At 56.8% G+C, this 17,660-nt stretch overlaps 8 protein-coding genes across 8 annotated transcripts; 5 read left to right on the top strand and 3 right to left on the bottom strand.

Annotated features, from left to right (window-relative positions):
* Positions 1-150: 150 nt before the first annotated feature.
* On the bottom strand, positions 151-423 carry GNI_015530 (hypothetical protein; the record flags this gene model as incomplete). Its single annotated transcript, XM_011130668.1, has 1 exon — positions 151-423. One exon carries the CDS (start codon positions 421-423, stop codon positions 151-153), a length of 273 nt encoding a protein of 90 aa, XP_011128970.1.
* Positions 424-633: 210 nt separating this feature from the next.
* Positions 634-3,426, top strand: GNI_015520 (ubiquitin-transferase domain protein; the record flags this gene model as incomplete). The annotated part of the gene is made up of 1 exon (XM_011130667.1): positions 634-3,426. One exon carries the CDS (start codon positions 634-636, stop codon positions 3,424-3,426), a length of 2,793 nt encoding a protein of 930 aa, XP_011128969.1.
* A 1,921-nt stretch (positions 3,427-5,347) lies between these two features.
* Positions 5,348-6,478, top strand: GNI_015510 (hypothetical protein; the record flags this gene model as incomplete). The annotated part of the gene is made up of 1 exon (XM_011130666.1): positions 5,348-6,478. One exon carries the CDS (start codon positions 5,348-5,350, stop codon positions 6,476-6,478), a length of 1,131 nt encoding a protein of 376 aa, XP_011128968.1.
* A 90-nt stretch (positions 6,479-6,568) lies between these two features.
* GNI_015500 (putative multidrug resistance-associated protein 1) lies at positions 6,569-12,304 on the top strand (the record flags this gene model as incomplete). Its single annotated transcript, XM_011130665.1, has 1 exon — positions 6,569-12,304. One exon carries the CDS (start codon positions 6,569-6,571, stop codon positions 12,302-12,304), a length of 5,736 nt encoding a protein of 1,911 aa, XP_011128967.1.
* Positions 12,305-12,580: 276 nt separating this feature from the next.
* GNI_015490 (hypothetical protein) lies at positions 12,581-13,189 on the bottom strand (the record flags this gene model as incomplete). Its single annotated transcript, XM_011130664.1, has 1 exon — positions 12,581-13,189. One exon carries the CDS (start codon positions 13,187-13,189, stop codon positions 12,581-12,583), a length of 609 nt encoding a protein of 202 aa, XP_011128966.1.
* A 651-nt stretch (positions 13,190-13,840) lies between these two features.
* Positions 13,841-14,323, top strand: GNI_015480 (putative ubiquitin conjugating enzyme; the record flags this gene model as incomplete). Its single annotated transcript, XM_011130663.1, has 1 exon — positions 13,841-14,323. The coding sequence occupies one exon, from the start codon at positions 13,841-13,843 to the stop codon at positions 14,321-14,323; it is 483 nt and encodes a 160-aa protein (XP_011128965.1).
* A 750-nt stretch (positions 14,324-15,073) lies between these two features.
* On the bottom strand, positions 15,074-16,298 carry GNI_015470 (COP9 signalosome subunit CSN8; the record flags this gene model as incomplete). Its single annotated transcript, XM_011130662.1, has 2 exons — positions 15,074-15,439; positions 15,597-16,298. 2 exons carry the CDS (start codon positions 16,296-16,298, stop codon positions 15,074-15,076), a joined length of 1,068 nt encoding a protein of 355 aa, XP_011128964.1.
* Positions 16,299-16,705: 407 nt separating this feature from the next.
* Positions 16,706-17,565, top strand: GNI_015460 (hypothetical protein; the record flags this gene model as incomplete). The annotated part of the gene is made up of 1 exon (XM_011130661.1): positions 16,706-17,565. A coding segment is annotated over one exon (860 nt), but the record flags the coding sequence as incomplete, so codon positions are not given.
* Between the last annotated feature and the right edge of the window lie 95 nt (positions 17,566-17,660).

The following is a 17,660-nucleotide window of genomic DNA, read 5'->3' as shown; positions in this document are numbered from 1 at the left end:
GTGCGTGTGCGCCCGCGTACGGCGCCGACGCGTGCCTTGTCTTCGAGCGAGGGCGAGGACGATGCGGGCGGCGTAGACGAGGAAGATGAGTTCGTGGCGCCGAGCATGCGGCACTGGCGCAAACATGTGCTGCCGCCGGAGAGTCTGCGGCTACGTCCAGTCAGCGTAACGGCGCCGGCCTGTGCTTTTTGCGCCGCGGCCGCGCTCCCGCCCGACTGCCCGCTGCCCTGTGACCCGGGCGCCGAGTTGCTGCAGAATCCGCGGAGCCTTGATGCGCTCGTCGCCCTCGTCACGCGCACGGTCGCCGAGTTGCAACAGGGCCGCACCGTCCTCACCAACCGTCGCGGGGCCAAACTGCTCCTGACCGTTGCCAAGGAGGCCGGCTTCCTCCTCGCCAAACTTCCGCCCTGCCACGGCGTGCATGTCAACGGGCACGGCCACGGCGAGCAGGCCTACTGCCGCCAGACGGGCGACCTGGCCGAGGACGCGTTTCTGGGCGACCTGTTGGCGCACACACTCCGCCTCATCATCGTGTGCCTGACGGACAGCTGCAAGCGGTTGTCCACGTTGTCGTTCATGAACAACGCGCTCGCGCTGCCGCCGCTGCCGTACCGACGCGTGACGCTGTCGCTGATGGATCAGACGCCAGCGATGTGCCACGTGGCGACGTTGACGCCGGTGATGCCTACGTTGTCGGCGGCGTTACGCTCGCGTGCGCCGCAGTTGGTGTTTGCATCGAGTGTGAGCGAGTGGTTGTGCAGCGACACGAGCTGGTTGTTGGGTGCTTTGGCGCAGAAGAGTCATCCGAGTGTGCAAACGCGGCGGATGGTGACGCATTTGATTTTGTTGGCTGCTCGTTTCGCTAAGTGGTCGAGACTGAAGGCAGCGGCGCCGGCGCAGGAGATACCGGCAGAGCACAGCGCGTTGGGTGACCTGTACCGGGCGGGCGACAGTAGTTGTTTGGCTGGCTGCATGCCCCATCCGGGGCGCGAGCTCAAGTCGATAATTTGCGAGAAGGACCGCCGTTACGTGCTTTCGTCTGAGATCGTCGGCGAGGTGCTCAGCCGCCACGCTGCGGCAATGACCCTGGAGGAATACAAACACCATACTACCCCGCTCTGTCGGACTGTGGCGAATGCCGAGGGACAGGGATGCTGGGACGGCAGCATGCTCATGCGCTCATGTCTGCAGGGCGTGCTCGAGACCCCGTTCCCCGTCTGGCCGCCATCCGCGTGCGCGCAGGAGGAGCTGAGTGAGGAGGAGTTCGACTCGGGCGTTTTTCTGTCGGCGATGTTGCATATGCAGGCGCGACTGTACGGGTTGCAGAACGCCCTGGAAGTCCCGGCGACCATTTACAAGTTCCTCTACCTCTTTTCCAAGGGCGCTTCTGTCTGGACGTTTAGCGACGCCCTCAAGCCCGCTGTGCCCGAGGTCGGGTCCACAGTGATCCAGGTGCAGCGCGGTCTGAATCTGGTGCGACATGCCGCGGCGTCTGCGGGTCTGTTTCCGGCCAGTCCGAGCGTGCCGCCGCCTACCGAGGGGACGCGGGAGGGTTACGAACTGAGTCGGTTGGCGTTGGCGCAGTCGACATTGGGACAGTTGACGCAGGCGATTGCCTCGGTGCGTAACCCGCTGGACCTCTGTGGCAACGATCGGCCGATGAAGTTGATTCTGCAGGGTGAGGGTGCTGAAGACCTGGGCGGGCCGTTTTTGGAGGCGGTGAGCGAGGCTATAGCGTTGTTTGAGGAGGTCTTCTTGACCCAGAACCCGAACGCGGAAGCGGAGATGGCATTGAACCAGGACATTAATATCGTGTTGCCTTGCTTGTCTGACTGCTTCGACGCGCATACCTTCTCCTGGCCCGGCGGATTACCGCAACGGCTCTGGGAGTCGCGCGCGAACCGGATCCGGATGCGTTTTACGGAGAAGGTGTATTCGACGCCGCCGGTGGTGAACTTGAGTGAGTTGATTACGTCCTTCAGCACCTTGCTGGAACAGAAGATGAACACGGAGCGGCAGCTGGCGATGTACTCGGTCCCCTTGTCTCAGATTGCGTTGCACGACGTGGACAGCGCCCGCATTTTATGCGGGCTGGGCATGCTATTGGCGGCGTGCTGTCAGAGCGGCAACCCGGTACACGTTTCGATGCACCCGGCCGTCTGGCGACTGATTGCGGGCGAGAACATTACGTGGATCGATTGTTTGGCTATCGAAACCTCGGAGCTGCTCAAAGTGGAGCAGTGGACCATGGCCATCAATCAGGCTGAGGGCGTCTTGCTCACGGGTTCCGGTGACCTCGAGGACCAGCGCGGCACGCTGTCATTACGGGCCAGCGTGGGCGACGTGACGCCATCTGTCCGGGCGGGCGCGTTCCGGAGTGCGACGCCACTCAAGTCGCTGCTGGAGAACGCCGCGTTCCCCTTCACCGGCAATGGGCCTGGCGAGGACTCGGTGCGGCCGCAGACGGGAGTGGATGAGGTGGTGGATTTGTGGGAAGGACTGTCTCTGGACTTTTGGGAGCTGGAGACGCAAAAGGGGAGCGAGTTGGTGCCCAGGTCGGTTGCCCAGGTCTTAACGGCGCTGTTCAACGTGCTGAAGTTCGTGCTCATGAGTCGACTGGAGTGTTACCAGAGCAAGGCCGGTTCGTCGGCACTAGCGGAACGCGGAAGCGAACGCGGAGGCGAACGTCGGGCGGTGAGTGTGGAGAAATATCTGCCGCCACGGTTGCAGGTTCTGATGTTCCCGGACGCTTCCGGAATGGTGCCGGTTGATCGAGTCTTCGGCAATGTGTGCGATCGCGAGATTATGTACTTGATGAAGCAGTTGCTGTCTTTGCACTTGGCCATAGAACGGCAGCGAAGGACCACCCGGCGGCTGGTCGCCTTGAGGTTCCTGAAGGCCGGCTTCCACCGAGTAATTCCCGCACTTCTAACTAAAACTTTTACGCGAGCACGCGACGTCGAGATTGCGACTTGCGGATATCCTGTAATCGACGTTGAGATCCTGAAGGAGCACGTGCGAGTAGAGTTCCCCGGAGATCAGCTGGACGAGACGGAAGCCCGGAGAATGGCGCAAGTTGTGCTCTGGCTGTTCGAAATTCTCGCTGACGCTGACCAGACCACTCGACGGCTGTTCATGCGGTTCGTGACGGGACTCTCCAGACTGCCTTTGGGCTGGATCGATCCCCGAGCCACTCAGTCTCACCCCCCTTGTTTGTTCTGCCGCATCCTTCGGCCCCATGAAATTCTGGAAAACGGAACAACCCTCACTCAATCGCAAGTTGACCAAAGATTACCCACCGCTACCACCTGCTTCCAAATTCTGAAGCTGCCACTATATTCGTCAAAAGAAGTTTTGAAAGATAGGCTCCTGACGGCGCTCATAACCTGTTGCGATATCGATCTCGATGGCGACGTGGATGATTAGATTTTTGTTGTGCAACTTCCTTATTCCATTTCTGTAACAACAGTTCAGGAGTAGCCCCCACCCAGCTGTCCCACGGGAGTGCCTGGGGTCTGCTCGGTAGCGAGGTAGATGATGTGGCCCTCGAGAGGCGGAGGCAGGGTCGAGTCTCGCTGGTTGCCGCGAGAAGAGTCTTTGAGTCGGTGAGGTGCTCCGTCATTGCTCCGTCGTGGTGTGGCCAAGCCTCTCGTGTGGCTGGTCGGGGAGAAGCGGGGTGAGTGGTGTTGAATGAGTCGTTGCGGATGACGACAATACAGACGAACCTCGCTTCATTTAAGAAGCACAAGGAGCTTACAAGATTGAAACGAACGCAAGAAACGCCTTGAAACGAACACACGAACCAAGGAACGACCTTGAAATATGGATTCGGACAAGTTGATGACCAAGAATTGAAGTTAGGGAGACGGAGCCACCGGAGAAGCGGTTAGCATCGAGCAGGAGCCTGATAGATCCGCCGAGGCCGCCGCCTTGGGTTTGAGTGACGAGGATCACATTACACATTGCACAGATGACGAATGGGGCACGTGTATACAAAGAAAACCGGGTTGAATCGCGATAGGGGAAGTCCCACGCACCGCGACGATCGAGAATCCTGGTCGCACCGAAGGAGTCACCAGTGGATGAAGATCAGGGAGGACGTAAGTAGTGGCGGAAAAGGTGGTGTGCCAGGGTGGACGATCGTAGCCGAGAGCAACCGCGGAGGCCGACAAGCCCCACACAGCATTCTCGTCAACCGAGGGGTCGTCCCCTCAGTTTGCCGCCCGTTTTGTCCCGGCCTAAACTTCTGCCACTTTTTAAGTGTCTGACCATGAAGAACTTACTCTGTGTGTGGTAGGGCGATAAAAGCTGGTAGACTGGTATCAGCCGTCGTCGGTGTTCCTGAAGGAACACCCGTCGGGACGACGAGCCACGTCGCCCGAGATGACGAAGTTCTGCCACGTCGCTCGAGGTGACGAAGTTCGGACGAAGAAGAGAAGCTTCTGGCGGCGGTGGGGAACTGGAAGATCATCGTCGAGGACGCCCGAGACACAGAATTCCGCCCGCGTCTTCGTCCACGGGCTCGGGCGAAGATAGGAGCTTCTGGCGGCGAGGGAGCCGTGGGAGATCATCATCGAGGACGCAAGCCCTTCGACGGGCGATACTCACGCCGAATGCCACTGATGGACTGGAGCAATTGTGCTGATGATGGCGGCGTAGTCAGAACAAGCGGGCGTTACACGGATGGTGGGAATTGGCCTTCCGTGGCATACGATCCTCCTACTGTCTGGGAGGGGATTGTCGCCACCTAAAGCGTACTCAGTGCTCGTACCAGTGCAACGACGAACACGAGCACGAAAAACTGCTGACGGGATGTCCGGAGGAATCCGTCTGGGGGAAGATTCGTAAGGTCCTGGATTGATTTCGGAACTGATTTAATTTTTTGACTACGAAACTGGTTTCTGAGAGCAGAGCTGTCAGCCACGAGTGGTAACGTCGTGTGCGCGTTGACGAATACTGCGTAGTTTTCGGCAGCACACGCGTGTGTAGTCCAAATATTGCGCTTCCCGCTGTCCGCATTGCAAGTTCGTTGCGTTGAGGTGAATTTACGGAGTGCACTACGGCGCGGAAAAGTCTTAAATCCCCACAGGGCAAGTCGGAGTGTGGGCCTGGTTGAGGAGGGGTGCAGACTGGAAAACACAATTGCGGAGTTGCCGGAGAGCGAGCCCGATAGATGAATTGGTTGAGGTTTTGGGCGGCGGCCGCGATTGGCAGGGCAGAGCCGGGAGGTTCGCCGTTGGAAGGGCCGATTCTCAAGATTTTGCGTACGGCGCTGGACTCGGTGACCAATTCATCTTCAAGCGAACCGACGACGGCGCCGGGGAACTTGCCGCGGGTAGCGTTTATGATGTTGGGACATGAGGCGAAGGGTTTGGTGGACCCGGAGTTGTGGCGGTACTGGAAGCAGGACGCAGACCGGGCTTTCCGTGAGGTATTTGGGGCAGAGTCGGCTCCAGTGGATTTTTACATGCATCTGTCCCCAGTGAACGCGACGTGGCCGGAGTCTCGGATTCCGGACTTTATTGAGGAGGTGAAGCCTCGGGTGAACTGTCGTTGGGGCAATTTATTGCCCTGTGAGTCTCAGGCGCTTAATTACGCGGTGCGAAAAAGTCCGGCAAAATGGTTCGTTCTTTTGAGTGGGGACACATACCCGTTGTCGTCGTTTGTGGATTTGTACATAGATGTGCTGAAGAACCCGCGGTCGCGTTTTTCGATCGTGGTTCCGGACATGGGGAATAATTGTCCGAAGCACTGGCAATGGATGTTGCTGAATCGAAAGCACGCGAAGATTTTGCAGCATTTGAAGACGCAGTGGCGAGACAACAGCACGTGGTATTCGATCCGTAAGAACAGCACGGTCTCGCTGGAGCAAGTTAAGCACTTGGAGCGAGTGGCGTTGACAGCCGCGGCGAAGTTGCGAAAGACACGCGCGAGGGTCGCGGACAAGATTGAGGAGGTGGCTGACTTTTCCGAGCCGGCTTGGCTGGGTCCTATGCGGGTGCCGGGTGAGCGACCGGGAACCGAGCGGCACTTGTTGAGTGGGTATGAAGGGACCCGGCAGACGGTAAGTGCCTCGGACGAGTGGGTGCCGTTGTGCACGATCAAAAACTTTTACGAACAAATGGGCTGGAGCCTAAGTCTGCTTGCCAGCGAGATCAACGACGAGAACGACACATGGCCGCTATCAAAGACCAAGGGCACCTTTATCGACATTTGCTGGGAGAAGTGCATGGAGCTGGGCAAGTGCGAGAACAGCAGACGGCCCTGCGTCTGGACCGGGATCAAACAAAGCACCTGGGACACCATCAAGCAGAGCGGCAGCTGGTTCATCCGCAAGATGAACCCGGCCTGCAAGATCCTCGTGAAAGACGAGTCCGACGAGGACTACACGGCTTCGGGGTACTGTAGAGAGAAGGTCATCGAGGAAATAGCCAAGAAACAGGACCCCAAGCAGATAGCGCGAATACTCTCCTTGTAGTCAATCCTTGAGCTGTTTGCGTCAGTCCTGTGGTCAGTGGTATGCGGGTCTGCTTGGAAACGGGGTAGAAAAAATGAGGGGCGTTTTTTGATGGAATGGGTGGTGGTGGAGTCAACGTTGCCAATCGCGTACATCGCCCTGTGTGTTGCGGTGGTGAACTTCGGGGCGGTTGCGCCTCGGCAGGATCGTGACGTGGTTGCGTTGGACGAGCCGTGGCTGCCGGATCTGGAGCAGTCGGGTCCGACGGCGTCTGCGAACATTTCGTTAGGTTCTGTGGTGGGGTCCGAGGTTGAGGAGGGACGCGTGGCGGTGATTCCGGTACTGACGGCCGAAGAGGACTCGGTGGCGGGTAATGGGTCGAGTAGCGCACCTTCCGCCTCCGGGTCGGGAGCCCCGTCTGGGTCCCGACCTGGTGACGACGCCGGGAGTCCGGGTAAGCATTTGATTTGCGTGACCAAGACGCCTGTGACGGAGTTCCGCCAAGTCACATGCGGGGCCATGACGCTAATCGCGCTGACTTGCGGGTTAGCGTTGACCATTGGCTGTGCGCGCTACGGGAATAGCCCAGCCGCGGCGTTGTTGAGGCTGCAGACCTACGGACTCATCGGCATCTCCGTGGCTGGCTGTTGCTGTCTACAGTTCTACCGGTCAGAGTGCTTCAAACCCAGCCTGCCCCGCGCGACGGGCTATCTGCACAGCTGGAGACGGAGTCAGAGAGAGAGTCGGAGCAAGGAAAGGGTCATGATTGGCTTTTGGATTATTGCCATTTTGGTGTACGCGCTACGACTGAACACGTCTTTGCTACATGCAGGAGTTTCACAACATGCCCGGATGTGGTCCTTCGGATCACCGATTGACGGCTTTCGAATGAGTACGAATGGAGCGGATGTTAGCCCGGCGAATTTGAGTGGAGCAAATTTGAGTGGAGTGGATGGGAACGGAATGGGGGTCAGTGATGGCGGTTTCTTGCTGTGGAGATTGGAGGCGATAGTTGATTTAGTGTGTTTTGTGATTTCTGTGGTCGGTTTAATTTCGTTTTTGAAGCCGAATCGGCCGCGTGAGGACGTGGATGGTGTTTTAGCACACGTGTTCGATGACGGCACAGGCTACATCCGGCCGGCTACGAGGAAGCCGGAGACGCCGGAATTGACTAGCGGTTTCATGCAGCTTATTACCTTCTCGTGGATGAACCCGCTGTTCAGTAAGAATCGGTCCCTGGTGCCGGATGACCTGTATCGGCTGAGGGAATTTGATCGAGGGTACGCCGTCTATGCGCGTATGCAGTGCATTTGGGAGCGGGGACGTGTGGATGACTCGCTGCGGCTGGCTAAATGTCTGCTTCGTTTCGTCATGCCCCATTACATGTATGCAGGCATCTTGAAGTTGGCGAATGATTCATTGACGCTATTGGACATCCAGCTGCTCAATTTGGTTGTCATTTACATGACCGCGGTAGACAAGAACATGACCGCGGTCGACTCCGCGGGGGTAGATGAGACGGGTACTAATGGCTTATGGTTGGGTGGTCTGTTGGTGGTTTTGATGGGAGTGAATTCGTTGGTGGAGACGGCTTTAAGTCAGCAATACTTTAACCGGATGATGATTTGTGTCTTGCGAATTAGATCTGCAGTGGGTACGGCAGTGTATGTAAAAAGTTTAAAGGTTGATCCTGGTCAACTTTCGGGTGGTCAATCAAAGGAATTTACGTCGGGTAAGACAATTAATTTGTTGTCTACAGACGCGCAACGGATCGGAAATATAATGCGAAACATCCAAGTGTTGTGGTTCTCACCGTACCAAATCGTAATAATCAGTTTCATGCTTTACAAGGAGTTGCGATACGCGGCCTTTGGCGGTATTGTGGTGATGTTGTCCTGCATGCCGATCACTAGCGCGATTACAAAGCGGACGAGACGTCTGCAGAAGGCCGTAATGGAACTAAAGGATGAGCGTCTGCGCGCGACCACGGAGGCCGTCCAAGGCATCAAGGCTATAAAGGTCTACTCCTGGGAAAGACCGATCATCGATTTGATAACAGCAATCCGGCGCAAAGAGCTTAATGCCCTGTTGAAAACTCAACTCAACTTACTCTTGGCTCGTTTCGTCCTAGCACTCATACCAGTCCTCGTCGCCGTCGTCAGCTTTGGGTTTTACGTAGTCGTCCTCGCACAACCACTCACACCTGCTGTTGCATTTACCTCCCTCGCCCTCTTCAACAAACTCCGTGGACCACTCATGCAACTCCCCAACGTCATCATGTCCCTTGCCGAAACCATGGTCTCCGTCAACCGAGTCCAGGACTTCCTCAACCTCCCCGAATTACCCAAAAAGCAAGACTTGCCCTGCCAATCCACTCCACGCTGCATCCATCACACTCCACCCGTGTTTGTACACGCCAACCAAGTCACCGTTACCTTCGACGCAGAGCCACAATACAGCGGCTCCGAACCTGCCGGCTCCGACTACGTGGGCTCTGACCGTGCGGGCGGCAACGCCCCAGCCGCTAGTTCTCACGGTACTAGTTTTCACGCCGACAACTTCCACAGTGATACTCCCAACGGCACGGGAAACAGCACGACCCATCCGAATGGCGACCACGGAACCGAGACTCCACTCCTACTGGACTTCAAAGAACAGGGTAAGTCGCCCTTGAACAATCATGAGAAGGGAATTGTCGAGAACAGAATCATCGAGACCACGGGTGAAGAGACCACGAGTTCTGTCTTGTTCAAGGACGTTTCGATGGAGGTTCGCAAGGGCGAGTTGCTAGCATTGGTGGGTCGCACGGGTTGTGGTAAGTCGGTGTTGTTGGAGGTGTTGGCTTCTGAGTTTCATTGCGGGCGGAAGGGTGAGGTGGATGTGCGTGGTCGTGTGGCGATATGCACGCAGACTGCTTGGATCCGATCAGGTAGTGTGCGTGACAACATTATAATGGGTCATGGATTCGAATCCGGACGATATCAGAAAGTGGTGAAGGCGTGTGCTTTGGAGGCGGACTTTGCGATTTTGGCGGATGGCGATTTGACTGAGATCGGTGAACGCGGTGTCAACTTGTCGGGAGGGCAGAAGCAACGCATAGCGTTAGCTCGTGCAGTGTACTTCGATGCCGACGTGTATCTTCTGGACGACGTATTGAGTGCTGTGGACACACACGTTGCCGCACATATTTACAAACATGTGTTGCGCGGTCTGCTGCGGCATAAGGCGGTGGTGATGGCGACGCATCGGTTTGAGTGCCTGCACAGTGCGACCCAAATCTACTTATTGCGTCCGGGGCAGCTTCCGCGTGTATTCTCTAGCCTGGCCGAGGCCTATACGGACGCAGACTTCAGCCAGCTCGCCAACTCCGACGCCCAACAGTCGCCCCGAAATGTCAACGGGTCGGAGTGGGGTTCACCCACCGATTCGGAGTTAGGTGGTGGTGGTGGTGGCAAGGTGAGAGGCGGCAGACTGGGCAGTGGTAGGCTGGGCAAGGACTCTCCGCGCCAGCCGTACCGGAGCTGGGATTTCGGATACGTGGGAGCGGGCCCAGAAGGAGCACTTAACGGGCCCGGATTGCTAAGCAAACTCGTCGTGTCCGCGCCCCTGGCATACGGTCTGGTGGAGACAGCCGCTCCTGTAGCCTCCATGGTCACCACTACCTCTTCGGTCCCCATGGACGAGATGACCTTCGACGAGATGACCGTCGACGAGTCCAACGGGCTCCAGACTGTGGACTCACAGGTCCTCAACGGCGCCGCGGTGAGCGAGTTTGGTCATGGAGACAATTTATCGAAGGAGAAACGGGACGGCAAGAAGCGGGGTAAGCCGCAGACGTTGGTGGAACGGGAGATGATGGGCGAGGGACAGGTGGGCAAGGAGGTGTATCTTTGCTACATCCAAGCCGGCGGTGGCGTGGTGGTTATGGCGTTACTGGTCTTCCTGCTGGTGTCAACCTACGGCGTGTCAGTGGGTTCAACCTTCTGGCTCTCGTACTGGTCGGATCATAGCGGGAAGGACATGACCGTTGCTCGCGGGTTGGGGACGTACGGGGCCTTCCAGGCGGCGCAGTTGGTGTTGTTGCTGTGGGTCCTGAGTGTGTTGATTTACGTCTCCCAAAGGGCCGCACGCGTGTTCCATACAAGGATGTTGTACCGTGTAATTCACGCGAAGGTACAGTTCTTCGAATCGAACCCGATCGGTCGGCTAAGCAACAAGTTCTCCAAAGACTTGTATACGATCGATGAGTCGCTGCCGAGCACACTCTATTCGTTTCTGTCACAGTTCGTGAACGTAATCGGTGTGTTCATGGCCATCGGAATCGTCATTCCGGAAATGGTCCTGGTTATTCTCCCCACGCTCACACTCTATATCATGATCGAGAGGATGTACGTGACGGTGGCGCGACAGTTCAAGCGCATAGACAGTATTTCGCGCTCGCCTGTGTTCACTCACTTCTCTGAAAGCCTCGATGGCGCCAAGACCATCCGGGTAATGAAGTGCGTGGACCAGTTCATTGGCCACCATCTCAAGTGGCTCGACGAGAGCATGAGCGCAATCTATATTTATACCGTGAGTAATCGCTGGCTCTCGATCCGATTAGAATGTGTGGGCACCATCATTGTCGTATGCGCTGGCTTGTTCTGCATCATGCTTAAATCCAGACTAACTGGCGGCAGCGCCGGCTTGGCGCTCAGCTACGCCATCAATGTAACCAGCTCCATCAACTCCCTGGTCCGACTTTCCGGTGACCGCGAGACGGACATCATTGCACTGGAAAGGACCATCGAATACGACCAAGACGAGAACTGCCCCCAAGAAGACTACGTGGGGAAACCCAGGAGTCGAAATACACCATCCGACGTCAATGTATCCGGTATCCAGACCAAGTCGTATATAGCGGTGGCGAGATCAGGGGAGGCGAAATCAGGTGAGTTAGCAACTGTGACCCGGTCGGGTGAGTTAGCAACTGTGACCCGGTCGGGTGAGTTAGCAACTGTGACCCGGTCGGGTGAGTTAGCAACTGTGACCCGGTCGGGTGAGTTAGCAACTGTGACCCAGTCGGGTGAGTTAGCAGCTGTGACCCAGTCGAACCGAGTCATGTCTCAACAGGCTTCTGGATCGACGAGTCTGGAGTTCAAGAATGTGTCTTTACGTTACCGTGTTGGACTTCCATTTGCACTTAAAAACGTTTCCTTTAGTATCACCCGCGGTGAAAAGGTTGGCATTGTTGGCAGGACTGGGGCGGGCAAGAGCTCGATACTGGTATGTTTGCTACGGTTGGTGGACGTTACGGAGGGTGAGATACTGATGAACAATCGCAACATTGACCGGCATGCTGTGGACAGACTGAGGATGGAATTGGCTATCATTCCGCAAGATCCGGTTGTCTTTACTGGCACTATCAAGAGTAACCTAGACCCGTTCAGGATGACAGACGCGGGAACCCTGTGGGAGGCGTTGGAAAAGGCGTGTTTGAAGACGTTCGTAGAGAGCCTACCTGGGCAGCTGGAGCATCCGGTATTTGAGAATGGACGAAACCTGTCGGTAGGCCAAAAGCAACTCTTATGTCTCGCAAGAGTCCTCATTAGAAAGACCAAAATTCTTTTGCTCGATGAAGCAACCAGTGCGGTCGACCCACAAACGGACGCTCTCATTCAACAGTGTTTAAGGACCGAGTTTAAGGATACCACAATTGTTACCATTGCACATCGACTCAAATCAGTCGTAGACTACGACCGAGTCATTGTCATGGACGCGGGCACCATCAAAGAACAAGGGAACCCAGAAACGCTTCTACAAGATCGTGCTTCCGAATTCTACACCATGTATAACCAGCACAATTAACTAGTGACCTGACTAACTAGTGACCTGACTAACTAGTGACCTAACTAACTAGTGACCTAACTAACTAGTGACCTGACTAACTGGTGACTTCCAGGGATGCTCTGCCTGACTCTAGTTACTGCCCACAGCGTAATTTTTTGAACATTTATCTGACCACAGCTAGCATGACCACCATTGATTGATCTGTCTAATCACGGCCCAATCGGGTAGGTGGTTGCAGTGAGGGGTAGGTGGTTGCAGTGAGGGGTAGTGAGGGTTGCAGTGAGTGATTATTTGTTAGTTGCAAAAAGTGATTGTCATCTTGATAAAATCGTCTACAGGTTGGTACCGCAATTTTTTAATGCCATGTGCTTCGTGGTCTGGCAAAGATCGTTTGGTTCGGATTTTGCCGAAAGTTTCCCAGTCCATGACGTTTGCGAGTCGTTGGATGAAACCGTTGTCTATGAGTTCTCCGTCGATGGTGGTTTGGATGTGTCCAAAAGACCGTTCCCAGCCATATCGGAAGTCCCAAATGCTCTGGTTCTGATAAATTTCCAGAACCCCCAGTTTGAGTTTGTAAGTGCTATGGGACCCGATGGCTGTAGGGTGGGCGCAGCATAGGCCGACTATGTAGTAGGCGTGCATCTCTGGTGCGTTCCGAAAGACGTCAGAGACCAATGCGGCACCGGTAAGGGCCACGTCTTCGTCCGACATGGTGGCGCACGGCGAGACCCGGAGATGCTCCGTCTCATTGCTCATGCTGCAAAATGACGCGACAGTGCACAACAAATGCTCGGCATCTCGCAGCGCCGCGTCATGGTTGTAGTAATGATCCGGCTCGATGTTAACCCAGTTAGACCAGCCCGTGTTCGTACCGATATGGGCAGCCATGTTATGCGTACTCATGTTATGCGTTATGTTCGAACTCGCGTGAAAGTTTATAGCCGTGTTCGGGTTTATGTTCTCGGCACCCAGTTCTCTCTGGCGGTAGGATTCGCTGCTGCAGGTGCTGTCTCGGCGTACGTAGTGGTGGTGCAGGGCCTCCATCAAGATGTGCTTTCGCGCCTCCGAGACCGGGGGCATGAAGGGCACCCGGAGGGCCGAGCAGCAGCGTTTGTGAACCAGATGCCAGACCTTGCAGCCAACGCCCGAACAGGCAGGCAGGTTCAGCGAAGCAGCCGACCGGATGGATCGTAGTTCGTTCCGCAGAGCAACCATGAAAAACAAACACACGTTCCCTCCACACGCGCGTCCCCTTAGCACGCGCGTTCCCTCAGCACGCGTTTATCAAGTCCGCCAATCCTTAGGGTAACTGTGGGCGGCGCTGGGGCTTGCTCGCTGGGGATGACTTATTTTGGGCTGGGTCACTGGGGCTTGCCTACTACAACCTTGCATGAACCATGATAGGGCTTACTGTTGGGGGAGGGGCTAGGCCTTGCTTACTACAACCGACGGGGGTCACCACGATGGGGTTCAACCTTACCTGATTGGGGGGGGGGGGGGGGGGTGGTTCTCCCGATGGTTGGGGTGGGCAAATTTTGGCGTAGTTAATTAGCGATGTCGTCGATAGCACGGAAGCGTTTGGCATTGGAGCGCGCTGAGTGGCGGGCGGACCACCCGGCGGGTTTTGCGGCACGGTATGCGCCGGCTGAAGAGGGGCAGGCGGCGGATCCGTTGAAGTGGGTTTGCAAAATCCCGGGGAAGAAAGGTGGCTATTGGGAGGGCGGTGAGTACACATTACTGATGGACTTTAGCGAGGACTACCCGTCGAAACCACCCAAGTGCCGGTTCACACCTGTCCTATTCCACCCTAACATCTACCCTAGTGGCACCGTTTGCCTATCCATCCTCAGTGAGGACGAGGACTGGAAACCCTCCATCACTATCAAACAAGTCCTCCTTGGTATTCAAGACCTTCTAGACCACCCTAATATCAATTCCCCCGCACAGTCAGAACCTTACACACTTTACCAACAAAACAGGCAAGAATACATCAAACGGGTCAAGGCACAAGCACTTGGTCTCCGACCAAAGGATTAACCCACCGACGATCGGACCTTAAGAATACCACCGTCAGGACCACCGTCAGGACCACCGTCAGGACCACCGTCAGGACCACCGTCAGGACCACTGTCAGGACCACTGTCAGGACCACTGTCAGGACCACTGTCAGGACCACTGTCAGGAGGGACCTCCAACGCCAGGATTATTGCTAAGACCAAAACTTCTACGACCGCCATGAATCCTGTGGGTGGCAGGCATCCCAATGTTATTTTCTGCAGTCAACCAAAATGCAAGCTGCCAATTGGGCCAGGCTTTATCACGACCGACCTGGGCAACGGTTTTCACAACCGAAGCGAACTTGGAGCTTGATACGTGATTTGATCCACTACATGTTGCCCGTGCGGACAAGCTTCATCAGCGACCTTCTGAAACAGGTTCTCCAGGCACCAGGGTGAGTGACCTCTCAGTGAGTGCACTCTATCTTGTGGTTAGTTTGGTTTGCGCGAATGAAAGCCCGGCGTGATGGTTGGTTGCATCTCCACAGTTGTTGACCTGGTCTGCCCATCATACCCCGCCAATTATAATTGGAGTGTTTCCTGCTTTGAAAAACACAACGCCACCAACCAACCCAGATGCTGGCGCGGCATCCCCCTAACGAACGTCCCTCGAGGACGAATGGACTCCCCCCGCTCCATCCTCCCCCCGCTCCATTCTCGACGTATGCGCACACAATGTTGTGGCACACACGATCGTGCAGCCTACCAAAATCGTGTGGGCTCAAGACAGCTATATGATGAGGTATGTCTGGTCTGCCTGCAGCACCCACTTGCTATGACTCACGACCTTCTCGGTCCGCAGCCATTTTTCTGCCGTGTCCGACGCGACGGAGCGGTGTGACTTGGTGAGCAACTCGAGTGCGCGTTGCCGGACTCGAGTCTCCGTCTCGTCGAACATGAACACCAGTGCGCTGGCATCCTCGTCCGCCTCCGCCAGACTCCAGAAGAGTGGAATCCGGTTGCTCGTCCACGCGCTGTTCATGGCGGCGTAGACAGACACCAGTCGCCGGAGCGTCTCCATTCTCACAAGCGACCCCTCCTCCGACTGGAGCTCCGCCCGGTAAAAGCTTGACGAGGCTGGCATCTTCCGCAGCACCTAATTTGGTAGAACGTGTGCCACTTTTCTTGCTGTGCGGGTTTTAGGTCCAAGTTACTGGCGTGAGGTTAAGGGAACCGCCATGGGCCTCTCACGCAGGTCACTGGTGACGAGTGTCAGAAATGTGTATCAGGGATGAGTGTCAGGGACAGGTTACTTGTTGTGTTGGTTGACTAAGGGGAGGGTTGGACGCCATTGGCGTGAGCGTTTCGGTACACGGGGCGGTGTCTACGTCTTCATTTAGACGTCCGCTTGGGAGAGTTGGCTCAACGTGGAGCAAGTCGCCTCGGAGGTGGAGTGGCAGCAGCAGGAGCGAACTAACGAACTCGTCGCGGATGACCGTCCGCGCCAGCACGACAGCAACCATTGCGGCGTCCGTTGCCGTCAGAGGCCAGCGCGCCACGCGGTCTTTGAGCAAACGTGCGTACTGCTGCCGGTCGTAAGGGCGACGTAGCTCCGCCTCAACCCAGGACCAGTCAAGACCGGGCAGACGCGGTGCCACCCGGGTCTGGACGTCGCCCGCCGTCTCCTCGGCGACCGTCTCGGCCGTACCGGCTGCGTTTGGGGTCGCCTGTACAGAGTCAGCCAAGAGTTTGATAGTAGACGAATTGGCGACTGTCGGATTGGCGACTGTCGAATTGGCCGCTGGCGAGTTAGCCGCCAAGTTGATTGCCGGAGCCACGGGTCGGGGGGGTGCAGGGTCGGAAGTGGTCGTGGTAGTGGTGGTGGTGGTGACAAGTTGGGCGGCCGGCGGCTTGACCGGAACGGCGTTGATCCAGGACTCGGCGGCCGGCTGCGGCTTATGCAGCGATTGCGTGCGCGACTTGTTCTTTTTCTCGCCCTTCTTCTGGCGCGCCATCCGAAATTAAATTGCCGAGAGAATGTCTCATGCAGCAGGGCTCGATGGCGCTCGGATCGGGGTTTAGCGCCGCCGCTGGCGCGAGGACTAGCGGCGGCACCTCAGAAGCCTACAACCCGCAAGTGTTTGTGCCACCGCACACTCAAGTGTTTGCGCCATCGCACACGCAAGTGTTTGCGCCATCGCACGCGCAAGCGTTCTCTGAGCCAGGGTTCACAAAGCAAGAATTAATAGAGCAAACGATCTCAGAGCGCGGGATCTTACAGCAAGGGTATACTGACGGCTCCGCAATTTTGGACGCCAGCCTTGGAAACTACCTGGTCAGCGGAGAACCGGCACCGCTCAGTTGGCAGGGCCACGCAACCCGGACCCTGGGCTCAGCAGGCGTCGAACCCGCGCCCGTTTGGATGAAAGGCGAGCCTGTGGAGGCACAGGCATGGGCAACAAGATGCGGTACCGTCGCCACAAATACCTTTGCCCGTTTGGGGGCTGTCGACGCCCCGGGAAGAGAACAGAACCGAGAGGAAGAAAGAGACAAATTATCGGATATGACCGCGGTGGATCAAGAGGGAGCGGACTACGGGGGAGTGAGCCACGAGGGATTGGGGCACAAGGGGGTGCACACCCCGTGGCAGGGTCACGAGCAGTATTCTGCCCGGCCCGAGCGGTCCGTCACGGGTGCAGTTCCCACTGCCAGATCCCCGCTGGATGAGATTGCGAGTGCTCTAGGTATGCGAGACGCGGAGCCGGGGTTGCTGGAGGCGATCTTGCCGTCGGAAGCAACTAGTGTGGGTTGGCAAGAGGGGGACCAATTGGGGGTGCGTTTTCTGCCGAAGTCCGCACCTACCGCGGGCTCTTCCGTCCCGTGCCCGTCGACGCCGAGTCTCCATGTCGCCGGCACAAGCGCGTGCGATGAACAGGGCATCGCGTGCGTCGCACACGTGTGCGGCGATGGGTATGGCTTCGATTTCTTGGCTGCGGGCGGCCGGACAGGACGGAACGGACGGCAGGTGAGTTTGGCGGACTACGTAAACATGAGGGAACAGTTGGTGGAGCAGGTCGTGGCCCTACAGACGGAAGTTGCGGAGAAAAACCAGCTCATCTTCCTTGAACGGCAGAAGCGGGCGACTGCGCTAACAGACGCGTACCGCAAGTACCGCTGCCAGAAAGATCGGACGACGCAAGATATTGAGGCCTTGCGCATGAAGCTCGAAGGCGCTGAACGCGAACGCAGTGGAATACTAACTGAGCTGGAAAGGGCCAGACAGTTATGCGCCTTTGCCCATCGTAATCATCCCCCCTCCCCACCAACCCTGACCGAGACAAACCCCCCACCGCTTGAAACCCCATCTTTACCTCTCC

Source organism: Gregarina niphandrodes (genome assembly GCF_000223845.1).
Source record: "Gregarina niphandrodes unplaced genomic scaffold scaffold00002, whole genome shotgun sequence".
In the NCBI taxonomy this organism is placed as follows: Eukaryota; Apicomplexa; class Conoidasida; order Eugregarinorida; family Gregarinidae; genus Gregarina; species Gregarina niphandrodes.
Note: the sequence above shows the minus strand (reverse complement) of the source record. Positions and strands in the feature narration are given on the sequence as shown.